Raw genomic sequence first — 14,085 nt, forward strand, 5'->3', positions numbered from 1 at the left:
ACAACTTCTAAGAAGGCCTTTTGCCAGTGCTGAGGCAGCCCAGACCATCAGACCAACAGGACACAATGACAGGTTTCAGAGGCACAAGGATTCTACACGGAAATTGTCCGAGCAGAGAGAATTCTTCTCCTTCAGTTAGCAGTGAGGACATATCTGGGGTACCCAATTTAACAGTAATGATGAAACCTCAGGCAAAGACTGCTCTGTCATCATTTCCTTCCTTCTATTCCATACTTCTTTACTTGTCAGCATCTCTTACTCTGTAGTGACATGAGGTTACTCTTCTTTTTGCAAAGTACCTAGACTACTGTAGCATGCTGTAAGAAATGGCAGAGTAGTAATCACACAGTTTTTAGCTTTTGCTTTCAGCGTGGTAGAAATTAATAATTTTCTTGTTAAATTATTAAAAATAATCCTGTTCTACTTCAGGCTTCATTTCCCTTTAATCTCATTGTGCTGCTGACTGCACATATGCTGCAGTTAGCAGAAAGTAAATTTACCTATTTGATTTACGTCCCTGAGACTCATGAGCTCTTATTTGTCTCCCTAGTTTTATCTAAGGCTCACCTGGGCACCTTATTAAGCCCTTTTGTTTGTTTAACCACTAGTGTCACATAAAAAAGATTACAAGCTGCCATCATGTGATTTGGGAATTCTCCTGTCATAAATGTGCAGCCAATATAACACCCCTGTGGCAGAGGCTGGCAGAGAAGTATCAGAATGAAAAGAGGCATGCTGTGCACTGCTAATATTTCCTAGATTGATTGACCTCCTTCCACAGTTCTCTCTCTTGAAAATCTATGTCTCCAAGTAAATCAGAAAATAATAGAACAAAATAGCTCAGTTGAAGGGGTCTTATAGCAATCTTCTAGTCCAGCTTCCTGACCACTTTAGGGCTGACCAAAAGTTAAAGCATTTTATTAAATGAATTTTCAGGATGCCTCTGACTGGCTGACAAGGACAAAGTCCTCAGATACTCCTCACAGGACATGCCTTCCAGCCCATCCACCAGCTTTGTTGCCCTCTTCCCAAAAAGGACTTTAGCATCCTTCTTAAAATATGGGGCCGACAACTGCACATAGTGCTCAAAATGAGGCTGCACTGACACTGCATACAGGGGGAAATATTGAGTGCACCACATCTCTTACTTTTTTTCTGAAACTGCTAATTTTAATTATTGCCCTCTTCCTGACACAGGCTACAATGAGCTCTACCTTAAAATAATCTATTTATTTATTTGGTTTAAGACCTCTGGCTGATCACACTAACAAGACGAATCACCCTCCTTCTGCTCAAAGAAACTGAAAGAGGCATCAATATACCAAAAATGTGCACAAAACTGAAGCTGCTATGTTAAAGCCTGTACCATTCCCAGTGACTGAAGAATGAGAATGGCATAAAAAGCCTCCCTGACTTGTTCTGTTGAAACTGTACTTCTGCAGATGACCAACATTACCAGAGGAAATCTTAGAGCAGAGACAGGACTGAGGCAGCATCTGCAGTTGAAGGCCTGGTCTATGTGCATGAGTTTGCAAAGGAATGTAGCAGCACTTGTGTTATTTCTCACCAAGCACCTTTACCTGGAATTCAGCCTTGAACAAAGCTAATACAACACATAAAAAAGTCATAATGATATTGTGATTGACAAAGTTGTGTCTTGACTCACATGGATTCCTACAGCAGTTTAAAAAAAAAAACAAACCAAGGCATAACAGAAATAACAAAATAAGATTGACTAAGAGGATGCTTCAGAGACTTAATTAGAATTTAATAGAGATTTTTGTCTTTCAAAGTTTTATCATCTCTCAGACAGTAAAGAGAAGGATAAAGTTCTTTGCTTACTCATTTTGTTATGGAAAGAGAGAGCCAGATGATCAGCTGATACCAATTATAAATTATAGGTCAAGATTACCAAAGGAAATGAAATATGGGGGCCGACTGATCCAATTTCTAGCAGCACTGAACTGGAGCAGATGTGAGCATCGAGCCCTGCAATGCTTTCCTCCCACATGTCTTTTTCTCTCTGAATGGCAGCCCATGAAGGGAAAACTTGGCTTCTCAGTAAGTTCCTGTAATTCATCTAGGTTCCACAATAACAGCATGTATTCCTTTGTGTTCTGACAGTGTGCAGAGACCACAAAAGTCCCAAGTGAACTCGGGGTGTTCACCTCCATTCCACTTTTCTCATCATATGCACATGGTAATGAATATTTACTAGCTGCTTGGAAGAGTCAATACAGAACATTTACTCATGTCAAAAAAATGGGAAAAACCTGATCCTGTGGAGCTGTCTTCCAGGGCTAGATTAGTTTTTCAACACAAATGTCATTTTCTGAAAGAAAGAAAGAAACCTCACTAAAGAAACCTCTATTTTTTTCTGATTAGCTATTCACCACTTTACACTACTATTTCACATTAGCTCACCATTTGCCCAGAACATCTAAAACTAATCTTCCCATGAAATATAAAGTCTGCTAGAATTTTCTGTTCACTCAGCTACTTTCTCTGGACACATAGAAAAGCTGTTCATATACTTGATGCTGTTTCTCTAAGTTTTCTAATCACTCTGAACAGCTCCAGAGTTCTCAAAAAGAGGAGCATTTGGGCACTCTTTAAATACATTTTAGGACTTGTGCACAGTGGGGTTGCTGTAACTAGTGTACCACAGTGAGTGTCACTTAATGCACAACTAATAGGTATTTTACTTTTAAAAATCAGATTTTTACTTTAAAACCCCCACTTTGTTAGCCAAAAGAAAACTATGAAATGAATGTGCAAAACCACTGTGACAGAACCCACAAATGTACTCTTTTACCTTTTAATTACATCAGGCTTTATCATTATATCTTTATATGACTTTTTATCCTCATTTTTTGCATTTGTGTGCTTTATCCCCTTCACTGACGAGTATTTAATTTAAGAGTTATAGCTGATTTGATTGCTCTTTCAAAATGGCATCTGCTGCAGCAATTAATCTTTGGTTGTGCAATCACTTGCCAATGTCACCACATAGCAGTGGGGTGCAGTCGGATGGCAAACACACACATACACTAAAGCCACAGGAAGACTGTAAATAAATGAAAAGTAACCAAAGTAGTTTTTCACATGCTGAATCAAAAGGAAAGAAATGTTATGACACTGCAGTGACAGTGGGAGGGAAGGGAAGGAGTTATGCCAGATGCAGAAGATGACAGATATGCTGCTGTGTGCAGAGCAATGTGGAAGAAATATAAAATCTGCACTGCTGCTCCTACCCTGGCAGCTTGGCTGACTGCATTGTACAGGATCAGATCTCTGACCATCTCTTGATCCTCTCTCACAGTGCAGAAATCAGGCTGGCATGCTGGAGAAAAGGTAGCTTAAAGCCCTTCACCTTCTAGACTGAGATGGAGTTACACTATGAGTGTTGCAGAAGAGTCCTGCAAAGCTCAAATATCACTTTGATAGTTTCAAAAGCTTTACTGGGGATGCAAAATTCTTCTAAATGTTCTCCCTCTGTAGCCATGTGACTGTGACAGTCACCAACATTTCCTTACAAAGATACACACACCCATTTACAGCCCTTACAGCTATGAAGAGAAGATAAAATGTGAAGCAACTTCACTCTTAAATGTTTGAAGTCAGGAGAAGAATAACAATGATTTTAAATCATTCCAATTTGAAGCTATTCATGATTATTCTTGGCATCGAATCTTTACTTGTTTTTACTTCAAGTTAGAAAACAGCAGAAAAACAATAAAAATACTTCAGGGAATGTGTCTTTATATGTGCAAAAGAAGAAACCAATGTCACAAGGAAAACAAAAAAAAAAATTTTTGTTTCTTACTAAACAACATTACATGCTGAAATGTACATATCTTTGGTATCTTCAGTAGAGTGTATCTAGTACCAAACACCTTCTTACAGGCAGTGTAAAACTTTAATTTCTGTTTTGGTCCAAATTGTTCTAGCAGAGAGCAATTCTAAAACTGGAAGGATGTGACAAACCCATATTAATTGCTCTTTTTTCCTGGCCTATCAAATTATTCCTTTTCCCAAAAGCTATCCCCAGTGTTGGAAGCATTGGAAAGTGGTTTTATAAAAGTATTTGTCTTGGTTTCTAAACACACCTCTGCTCTACTGTTAGAGAAACACTATGGTCTATGTTAGGAAACTTCAGCCTTGCTGATAAATAAATGAGTTTAAAGTCTCAGGTTTGTTTGATGGACTTCTCCAAGATAAAAAAAATTTAAAAAAAGAAAAGGAGTAAAGGAATAAAGTGAGGAGCCTTCGTATTCATAAATCATCTTGCAATTAGTAGTAACACTACTGTGCTTCTCATCTTCTCATCTACACACAGCTGAATTTTAGATTTATCACAATTAAGAGATTTATTTGCCTCCAGGATGTTTGTACACCAGCTCTCTCACTGCACAGGAGGTGCACAGGAGGCTGAACAGGAAGCAGGACTGTCCAGCTTCCCACAAGTGAGTGGCTTCTTGAACTTCAGCCTGTCTGGGCAGAGGATTAAAACCCAGTAATCACACGAACGTGCTTTGCTTGTATTTTTTACATGATATACTTGTATTTGTTACATTTTTTTACATGATTTTCCTCTGGACTACCCAGTGTGATGTGCACCTTGGGTTTTTAATGCTTGAATTCTGTCTAAGTTAGAGAGTCTAGAATTCTCTAAATTGTACAGAATTGACTATATCCCCTAAAAACCAGTTTATTTATTTATACTACTAACAATGAATTTTTGCCTTGGTTCCATAATGTTTACTCTCATGAGACATATCTTTGAAATCTACTGAGTTGCTTATATAATGAAGGACTGTGTGTTCAGACATTTAGAAAATTCACATTGCTGCTTTCTAAGTTGTTTAAAAACAAGATGTCAAAGTAGCTGCAATCAACCCAGAGAAACTCCTCTCTCTTGGCATATTACAGTGATGTACACCAGAGAATAGCCATGAATACTGTAATTATTTTCGGTAGAGATTGTTTATATTACCATTAAGACAGCCACTTAAACATAAAGATTGGAGGTTAAAACCCAAAAAAATCTCTTAAACTGCTCAAAACAAATGAAGTTACTTTAGTGAATGTTTACCTGTTTTGTGATAGTTTTATCACTTTTCTTAATAAGAACAGCTTTGAGAAAATCCCACAAGTAAGGAAGCAATTACTGGTCTAAGTGTTTTTAGCCATGTGGTGACCATCTAAAAAGCTTCTATTAAAAAAGTCTCCCTTGGTGAATTATTTTTTACAGTCTCACAGGTATGCTACACAAAGGCTACAAAACCATCACTAGCAATATATTAAAAAAATATTCTGTGACATGGTTGCTAGGAAGAAATGTGTTTATTATGCAAAAGCTAGGGTAGTATATTGCAAAACGTACAAAAATGACATCTGTCAAAAATCAGCTTTTCTTCTAGCGAGGGGAGAGGGAGAGGGAGAGGGAGAGGGAGAGGGAGAGGGAGAGGGAGAGGAGAGGAGAGGAGAGGAGAGGAGAGGAGAGGAGAGGAGAGATTTGAATTGGAAGGGAGCTACAATGATCATCTCATCCAACTGCTCTACCACCAAAATTTAAAGCATGTTAATTAAGGGCATTGTCCAAACGACTCGGGCAGGCTCACAGTCACTGCAAACATGGGGCATCAACTCCTCTCTAGGAAGCCTGTTCCAGAGTTTGACCACCCTCTTGGTAAAGAAATGCTTCCTAATGTCCAGTCCAAATCCCCCTTGATGGATGCAGCTTTCAACTATTCCCAGAATCTTTTCATGGGCTACTACAGCATGCCTGATACAAAGTATTGTTTGAAGAGGGAATCAGAGGGAGCACACTGAACTGACTACACACAACAACACTGGAAAAAAAGGTCAACATTGGAATAAAATCCAAGGTAAGTTAGACTGGTTTAAAACAAGGTTTAAATTGTTTCTATTTCACTATTTAATATAGACTGAAAGATTTCAGTTGACACATTGGTGGTGAAAAAAAAGCTACTTAAATTTTCCTCATATCTTCTTAAACATTTTTTTTCTTTGTAAATATAATTCAATTTTTATTTTGGCTTTCTCTGTAACTCAGACTTTTATTTCAAAGTCTTGCTTTTTGTCAGACCAGCGAAGAAAACTCAATTTAAGATAGAACCTCAGGCATGCAGAATATATCAAATAAAACTGAAAACACATTTCTTCCCCATTTCCTACGCTATAAACAAGACAAATACTTCAGCACACACATGCACAAATTCCACAGCCCTGGCCACCACGAAGTAACAAAAAGAGAGAAGCTTTGAGAATTAAATTAAAGCAACCTCAGTCCCCCTGTCTTCCCAGGACTCAGCACCCTGTGCTGCCCTTTGCCTGGACACAAGTGCATGCATGTGGGAAGCCAAATCATGTGCTGTTCATCACACCCTGAGAAAAGAACTGCAGTGTTACGGCTGGAAGGACATGAATAAGATTTTCTGATGTAGTCCTCTGCCTCCAGATCCCTACCTATTACTCAGGTTTGGCAGCCTGGGGCTGAGGCTGAGGTAGCCAGTACCATGTCTGGCCCAGATGAGAAAGGTGGGGAGGGCTCAGAGTTGGTGCAGCACCTCTTGTCATGCCTTCTGCATCACCAGCGTTGCTGGAGCTGTAGCCTTTGGGGATCTCTGAACCTCAACCCTAAAAACCCTAAAAGCAGTTGGGGGTTGAGGATGAGGCCCTCAGTGACATGTTTTACCGGGCAGAGAAATGATCAAATAGAGATATCACCCAGAAGACAACACTTGTATTACGAGCAATAAACTGATCTTTTGTTCACAGCCTCCCGAGGGAATGTGTGGAACTGGCTCTGGCTCTCAACTCCTTATGTTGCATTTATCTGCCATATTATTCAAATAGAACATGTAACCATGGAATATTCAAAACTGCAGAATAAATTCACATTGATTAACTCCTACAAAAGTGTGATGGCCATTGTATATTTAAGAATAGAAAGTATAAGCAAGCCATTAATTAATCTAATCTCTCCGATTTGAAGCACATCAAGGATGGTATGGAGTGGAAGAGAACCCTGTCAAAGTAAATGCCTGGGCATTGAAAAATTAAGCACTTGCTTAAGTGCTTCGAGGGACAGGAGACCAAAACAACTTTACTAATACAGCTATTTTTTTCCAAAATGGTGAAAGATGTGCCTCGCAGGGGTTTTCCAAATCCCTTTGATTGCACTACTGCATCAATTTTTTCCTTGTCTTCTCAAATTATTCAACATTTGTGAAATGCATTCGAACTGCACTGTTTCCATTAAAATAACCTTTCAAGGATTAGACTGTACAGCCTCATGCAGCCCCTGGCTGAGGCAATGCTCCCAAAATGATGTCAATGGGAGCCTTGCCCAAGAAAGGACTATAAGGATTCAGATGTATGTGGAGAAAGTCTTGAAATAATGGAGCATGGTATCAGGATAAGACTTTATATTTCAAGTATATATTTATTCTTTACATTAAATCACCAAAGAGTGTGGGGAGAAGAGGGGGATGTCACTTTGGAAAACCATATGGTGCTTTCATTTCCAAGCCAGAACTGTGCATACTGAATGTTTATAGAATCTAGTGATATTCTCTCCTTTCTGTTTATTCCTGTCACCCAGAGAAACTCTGGCCAAGCACCAATCAAATATCCAAGCAAGCAGGGGGAAAGAGAGAAAACAGCTCACACAGTAGACTCATCATTAGCAGCCTAAACCTGGAAGGAGGCGCTTGGGAAGTGCCTCTTATGCATTTGGATTCCAGCGCTCACCGCATGTCACGAGTGGTTTTGGAAATTGAGTTCTCAGTCTCTGCAAGGGGTAGCAAAGACATACACAGCGTTTCTGGCTAGACTGAGCAGGGGCGTATGTGGAGCAGCTGCAAAAGCAGACATCCCTCTGCTCTCAGAGATCAGTGTAAGAACAAAAATGCATCTCAACGATGACAGCTAATCTGCTCCTGGGTTAGCTGTGTCTCCCCACCTGTGGCAAACAGGGCTGCTGCATTTACTTTGCCTCAAATAAAAACAATGCAGAGTGTCCTCCTTATCACCCTGTGCTTGGAAAGCAGTTGGAGGAGTTACTGAGGTACATAGGAGATCTGAAATCTATCTTAATAGGACCCAATCTTCATATCCAAGGTCTAGCTTTGATATAGAAATCTTCAGGTCTTTTTCCTTGGGAGTCTTATTCCCTTCCCTGCTCTTATCTGCTTACCCTTTCAGTGTGAGAACAAGCAATCTCCAACTACCCTTTCATTTTTCAGAAACAGTAAAAGGATTACAAAAAGCAAAACAAGCTCACAACTCAATACACAGAATTTTATGAACAGAGGCAGCTTTCACTGCTGATCACCCTCAGCATCACTTCAGAGAGAGTCTGGGATGCTGCTGGTGCACTTTCTACATAGATGTTGCTGCTGTACTAAGTATGGTGCAGAGAGCTCTTATTAGCATTACACAGGGTAGAATTAACCTAATTTTGCATATATATATATATGCAACTTCTAATTAAGTAAGTTTTTGCATACCGTGAAAATAACAACAATTTTAGAATCAGATTAAAGCTATGTCCAAAATAAAACTTGTATCTTTGATATGGAAAACCTTTTCATTTTTATAAAGATAATTTCCTTTACTGTGAAATTGGTGCTCAAAAGTTCCTTTCTCTATCCTTGAAACAACTATTTACTATGAAAAACATACTTATTGAAGGTTGCCAAAAGTGTAATAACCACACATCTGTTATTCTTCAAATATATATTTTCTAAAACATTTGATATTTACTTCACATGTAATAGCAGTTATTAAATCTTCCTTAAGTCTGCTTTGTGGAACCATAATGTAAAGCATTACACGCACAGGAGAAGCACCATGGGAACAAATGCAAAAAGGGAGTAGAAGTGTTGTTAGTAGCTGAGTAACTTACTAGTCACATTACAAACTATAACCCAGAGAAGCATAGTAAGAGGAATACTGGAAGTGTGGAAACCCTGCAGGAAATGAGTTTTAAGAGGTGTCCAACATAATTCATTTAAAGTTTTAAAATTGTTAGATAATTTATAGATCAACAAATATGTAAAAACAGAAGACATTCCTGTAATCACTACTTGAATCTATGAGACAAGGACATAAACTTCATCTGGTAGCTCAAATTGAAGAAATTTAGGTGTTTAAAGAAGTCTTCTTTTGGTTTTAACTTTCCACAGTGTGGTAACATTTCCGCAGGAGCATTTCCCCAGGGCTGGTGGTGGCACTTTGCAGGCTCTGCACTGCAAGCCTCACCCCAGCCATGAGCTGGAAAGACACTACTGACTGCACTACAGGAGAAGACCAGCTCCCTGACTGAACTGATCTTCTTTCTTTTTGAATTTTAACAGGCTTTGTGCATTAAGCTCTCTTTAATTGCCAGAGCATCCAGGAAACAACCACAGTTGTGGTTAATTGTTCATAACTATTCCACTTGGGAATTCAAGTGAGCCTCCCAGCAACAGGACACAAGGAAATGGCCTCAAGCTGTGCCAGGGGAAGTTCAAGTTGGACATCAGGAAGAATTTCTTCACGGAAAGGGTGGTTATGAATTGGAACAGCTGCCCAGGGAAGCAGTGGAGTTTCCATCCCTGGAAGTGTTCAACAAACATCTGGATGTGGCAATTAATGCCATGACTTAGTTGAGAAGGTTGTGTTTGCTTAAAGGATGGACTCTATATCTAGGAGGTCTTTGCCAACCTTACTGATTCCATGATCCTATGATTTTCACTGGGTCCTGAATATGACCAAAAAGTCTTAAGTCATTGAGATGAACAATGCTTTCTAAACCAAGTTTTTAGTCATGTTTGGAACAAAGAACAAGGGAGTTGACTGCTTTCCAGACATTTTTATGCACATGTGGGTGTCATGGACATGCACCAATAATGGACAATAATCCCCACATTAACAGTTGCAAAAAAGTCATCTTACTTATCCATACATCTACTTGCTTTGGCTTACTGAAGACTTTTTTTTAAAAAACCATTAAGGTGACAGCTTGCATCACACATGCTCAGCCTTTTAAACCATGTTTCTAATAGGACAGCACAATGCAATACAATATTTTTCCTAAATCTCAAAATTGCTCTTTAGTGTTCTTCTTGCAGTCAGGAACTGCAGTCTAGATCATGCTGGACAAAGGTGATGACTAACATAGTATGTTACAATTAGCTTATTTGTAATGTCTCAAAAGACAATCAATAACATAAAGACCTTAATTTATATCTATCAAACCCACATATAGTCCTTTTAATTGGAAAGCTCTTAACTCCAGTCATTTCCTGGATATAAAGCTACCTTACTCGAGCTACAGCATTTTTAATTTCCCTTGCATTGAAAAGCAGCATCCTCAGCTCACAAGTAATGCTTACATAAAAGCCTCGCAGTCAGATCTCTTGGTGCCACATTGTTTTTCAGGATATGAAGACAACAGTAATGTAAACACTCTGCTACTGCAGAATAAACACCATGTAGCCACAAAGCAGTGATGACATCACCTGTAAATTATATGGGATTAATTTTCTGCAATGTAAACTGACTGTCTATGTCTCCTGTTCCTCAATGCACTCTAAAACTGTTTGTTGAGAACAATTAATATCTTCCGGGTTTAAAGCAAAGATAACTCCTCCTTAGGGCATTACTTCATGTTTCACCTTTTGTGTATCTAAGAATCTTGCTTCCTCCCTCCTGAATGAGAATGTTCTTGCTCAAACAACACATTTAAATGCTACTGATATTTCAAAGCTGACTCAGGTGTGCCTAAGTCAAAAGCTTGCAGAGAATAAAATTTTAAATAGACAGACATGCTTCTGCTGGTTCTTTCCCTAGAGTTTATATAAATAAACACAAGAACAGCTGTATTGGATCAGAGCTAACATAGATATAGCCCACTAACCTGTCTCTATTTGTGGCCAAAAAGGGATTCCTACTGAAGAGAGTAAGATTAGGGAAAGGATGTAGCAATACATCCCCAGTATAAGCTCTCTGCTTTAAGAGATTTGCAGACCTGAGATTACTGCTTCTGTGACTGCAATTTAAGTGTGATTCCAGCATCTAGGTACTACATATAGGAATGTGTTTGCTTTGGAAGCTATTCTTCAAGATACAAAAAGTACTGATCTTAAGCAGTGACATATGATATTAAGAAAATATTGCTATAAAGGACTTAACACTGAACTTCACATACATGTTTCTCATTAACCTTTTACTCAACTAATTTGAGAAGTTGTGGATGCCCCACACCTTGTGTTATAGGCCAGGCTGGATGGGGCTCTAAACAACCCATGGCAGGGGGCTAGAAACTGGATGACCTTTAAGGTACCTTCCAACCCAAGCCATTCTATGATTCAATGATTCTATGATATATTCCTGTCATAAAAAATATTGTGTTAAAAATGCAGGTAGGATAATGGATATTACTATTTTTAAAACCCCAATCTTAATTGTTGTATCTGTATGAAAGGCTTTATCTTCCTTTCTTTTTTCTCCTTTCTGGTTCTCTGGAAAAGCTGATAAGAGAACACATTTGATTCTATGACTATGGCAAGCAAAGTACATTCAAATTTCACCTCATCTGTGCTAACTAATGTGCTGCTTCAAATAAAGTAACCCCAGAGTGACAATCAATCTTTCAAGGTGCAGAAGTGCCGTTCAAAAGCCTTTCTGCTTTTCAAACTAGAGTGGCAATAATGGCATCTGCACAGAAATCCCTTCTACATACTTGCCTCCTCTCAGGAAGGCTTCTCTGCTGTAATTTAGTCTACCAGTAATTCTCCACCTTTCTTGTGGTATATACCTTGCATAGGCACAGCTACCATGAATTCTTCTTCTTGTTTTGAAAATCTCAGAAGTTGGAAATTACAACCACAGAACTTCTAATGAACTCAGCTAAAAAGATGCTGACCCTTATCCATTCTCTCTTTCAAAACACAGACACAGAGTATCAATTCATTCTAGAACTCCTCAAAATAATTCTTTTTTTTTTTGATGGAGAGAAGCAGCACCAACAGATGCACCAAGAGATGCTAATTCACAAATTGGGTGATGAAAGGTTTATTGTAGTGTCCTGTGGTATCATGCTGAATGAAATGCTCATCAGGAACCAAAGTGGATGTAACTTGGGAAAAAAAAACCAAACAAAACAGCCTGTTAAAAAAAACCAAAACTTTTGAGGACATCAAATTTAGCAACTGAGTGTTTAATTTTCAACAATATCCAGAACTTCAAGGAGAGGAGATTCTTCTGCTTACCATTTGTAGAAGAATGAAGATGACACTGAGCACCTGAATCCTTCTTTACTTTACATCATTCTTTACTGGACTTGGCCTTGTTTAATTTACAAGACAGACTTGTGTTTCTGGTATGATGACCTTGTGGCTAAGCTTGTCTGCAAGAAGTTCTTGCATTTGAGGAATGCTGCATATTGAATTTTCCTCTGGCACTGAAAAGGTCTCTGCCAGCTTTGCTCCTCTTTCAACTTCATTTACTTTTGTCAACTCGTATGTCAGAGATTAGAAGTCTCATGGAAAAAAATATGAGTGAGAGCAATATTTTCATTCATAAGTAAGACTTGTGGCCAAAAGGTATGTCTCTTTTTTAATACCAGCATGCTGTATAGCCACCAGCAAACCACATGATCATCCAAGTTCATATAATGAATAAATTGCTTCAGATTGACTCAGGAAAGAGAAGAGGACACAAACAGAAGAACTGAACACATATGTGCATGACACTGCATGACTTACACTCTGAATTTGAGGTCATTGATATATTCAATCAACTAAAATAAATAAGTGCGCACATTTGTCTCTGCAGTTTTTCTTCCTTACTTTTTTGCACTAGTAAGGAAATAAATTTATGGCTTACCTTTCAAAACCAATCTGCCGTAATGTTTTCTCCCATGTCGAACCTGCACAAAGAGGAGAAAAAACAAACACCCTCAGTAAAGAACCTTTTTTGTATGGACACTCTTTTCCTTTCCTTGTGCAGCTGGGATTTGTATATTGAGGAGATTTTTCCACCCCTAGAGAAGTACCTGTAAATAACACAAGTTTTCTCCAGAGTGGAGAATGTTGACAGAGGTTACCACCAGGTGACAAAACAGTGAGAGGGGTATCAGCCTACACAACCTGACATTGCAGAGCAGCTACAGTTCACTGAAATTCCAAGGGTGGTCTCCTCTGCTAGAGCAATGTGATCTGGAAGCACTGAGCTGGCATCTCACATCATGCACTCCTCACATTTCAGCTTTTCCCTTTACTGTAGTGTTCGTCTGATTCTTGCTGAAAGCTTTACAGCTCCCTCTGAAATCCAGCCCTTTTATTTTTAAGCAAAAGCATGAACATGTATTCCTTCTTTATTGTTTAACCCTTCATACCAACAGCTGCAAAGGACTCTTTCTCAAAACTATCAAGGACTCAGCCCCACAAACTACTCAAATGTGCAGACTCATTCAAAGAATTGCCCTCAGTATTTCTGATGCACTTAAATGCACTTCAAATTTTACCTAGAGTTTCTCCAAAATAACCCCCCCCACACACTTCAAGCACTAGGCCTTTAGTATTCAGCTCCTGGTAGATTTTTAGCTTTTTGCCAGTCTTTTTTTTTAAACTACTATGAGATCATTATCAACACAGGCTACTAAGAGCGCAAATATTTCAAGTAATGCAGGTCTGCTCAGTAAATGTGTAGGAGGACTGCATCATAATTTGCTCTCTGTCCTTTTGTGCTGCTGTGGGAAATGCAACAGGACTGTATGCCATGTAAGCAACTATAGCTCTTTTTGAATGATTCATCTCAATCATTCATTGAATTCTCGAAATCAGAGAAGTGATAAAAATTTGTGTTGCTAATGCATTCCATCACCTAAAGGGAAATATAAATTAGGAACAAAAAGATTCCCTGTGAGTGACATTAAGCAGCACTTTTAATTGTCCCCATTCAGTGCAAAGCAGCAGAGATTTCAGGCCCATATCCAGCAAAACACAAAGCAGAAAGAGACTTCAAAAGCAAGGTGCAGAAATCTCTACCTCTATATGGGAAAAAAAAAAA

At 38.7% G+C, this 14,085-nt stretch overlaps 1 protein-coding gene across 1 annotated transcript in view; it reads right to left on the reverse strand.

Moving 5' to 3' along the window:
* The window catches only part of PIEZO2 (piezo type mechanosensitive ion channel component 2), a 285,437-nt gene that overhangs the window by 137,844 nt on the left and 133,508 nt on the right, over window positions 1-14,085 (reverse strand). The window contains exon 4 of the mRNA XM_054285125.1: window positions 12,901-12,943. Within this exon, the coding sequence (XP_054141100.1) occupies window positions 12,901-12,943 (43 nt within the window). The remainder of the gene's footprint in view (window positions 1-12,900; window positions 12,944-14,085) is intronic.

The sequence above is a fragment of the Melozone crissalis genome, unplaced genomic scaffold (genome assembly GCF_028551555.1).
Source record: "Melozone crissalis strain CALT ecotype California unplaced genomic scaffold, PUWL_Pcris_2 ptg000042l_1, whole genome shotgun sequence".
In the NCBI taxonomy this organism is placed as follows: Eukaryota; Metazoa; Chordata; class Aves; order Passeriformes; family Passerellidae; genus Melozone; species Melozone crissalis.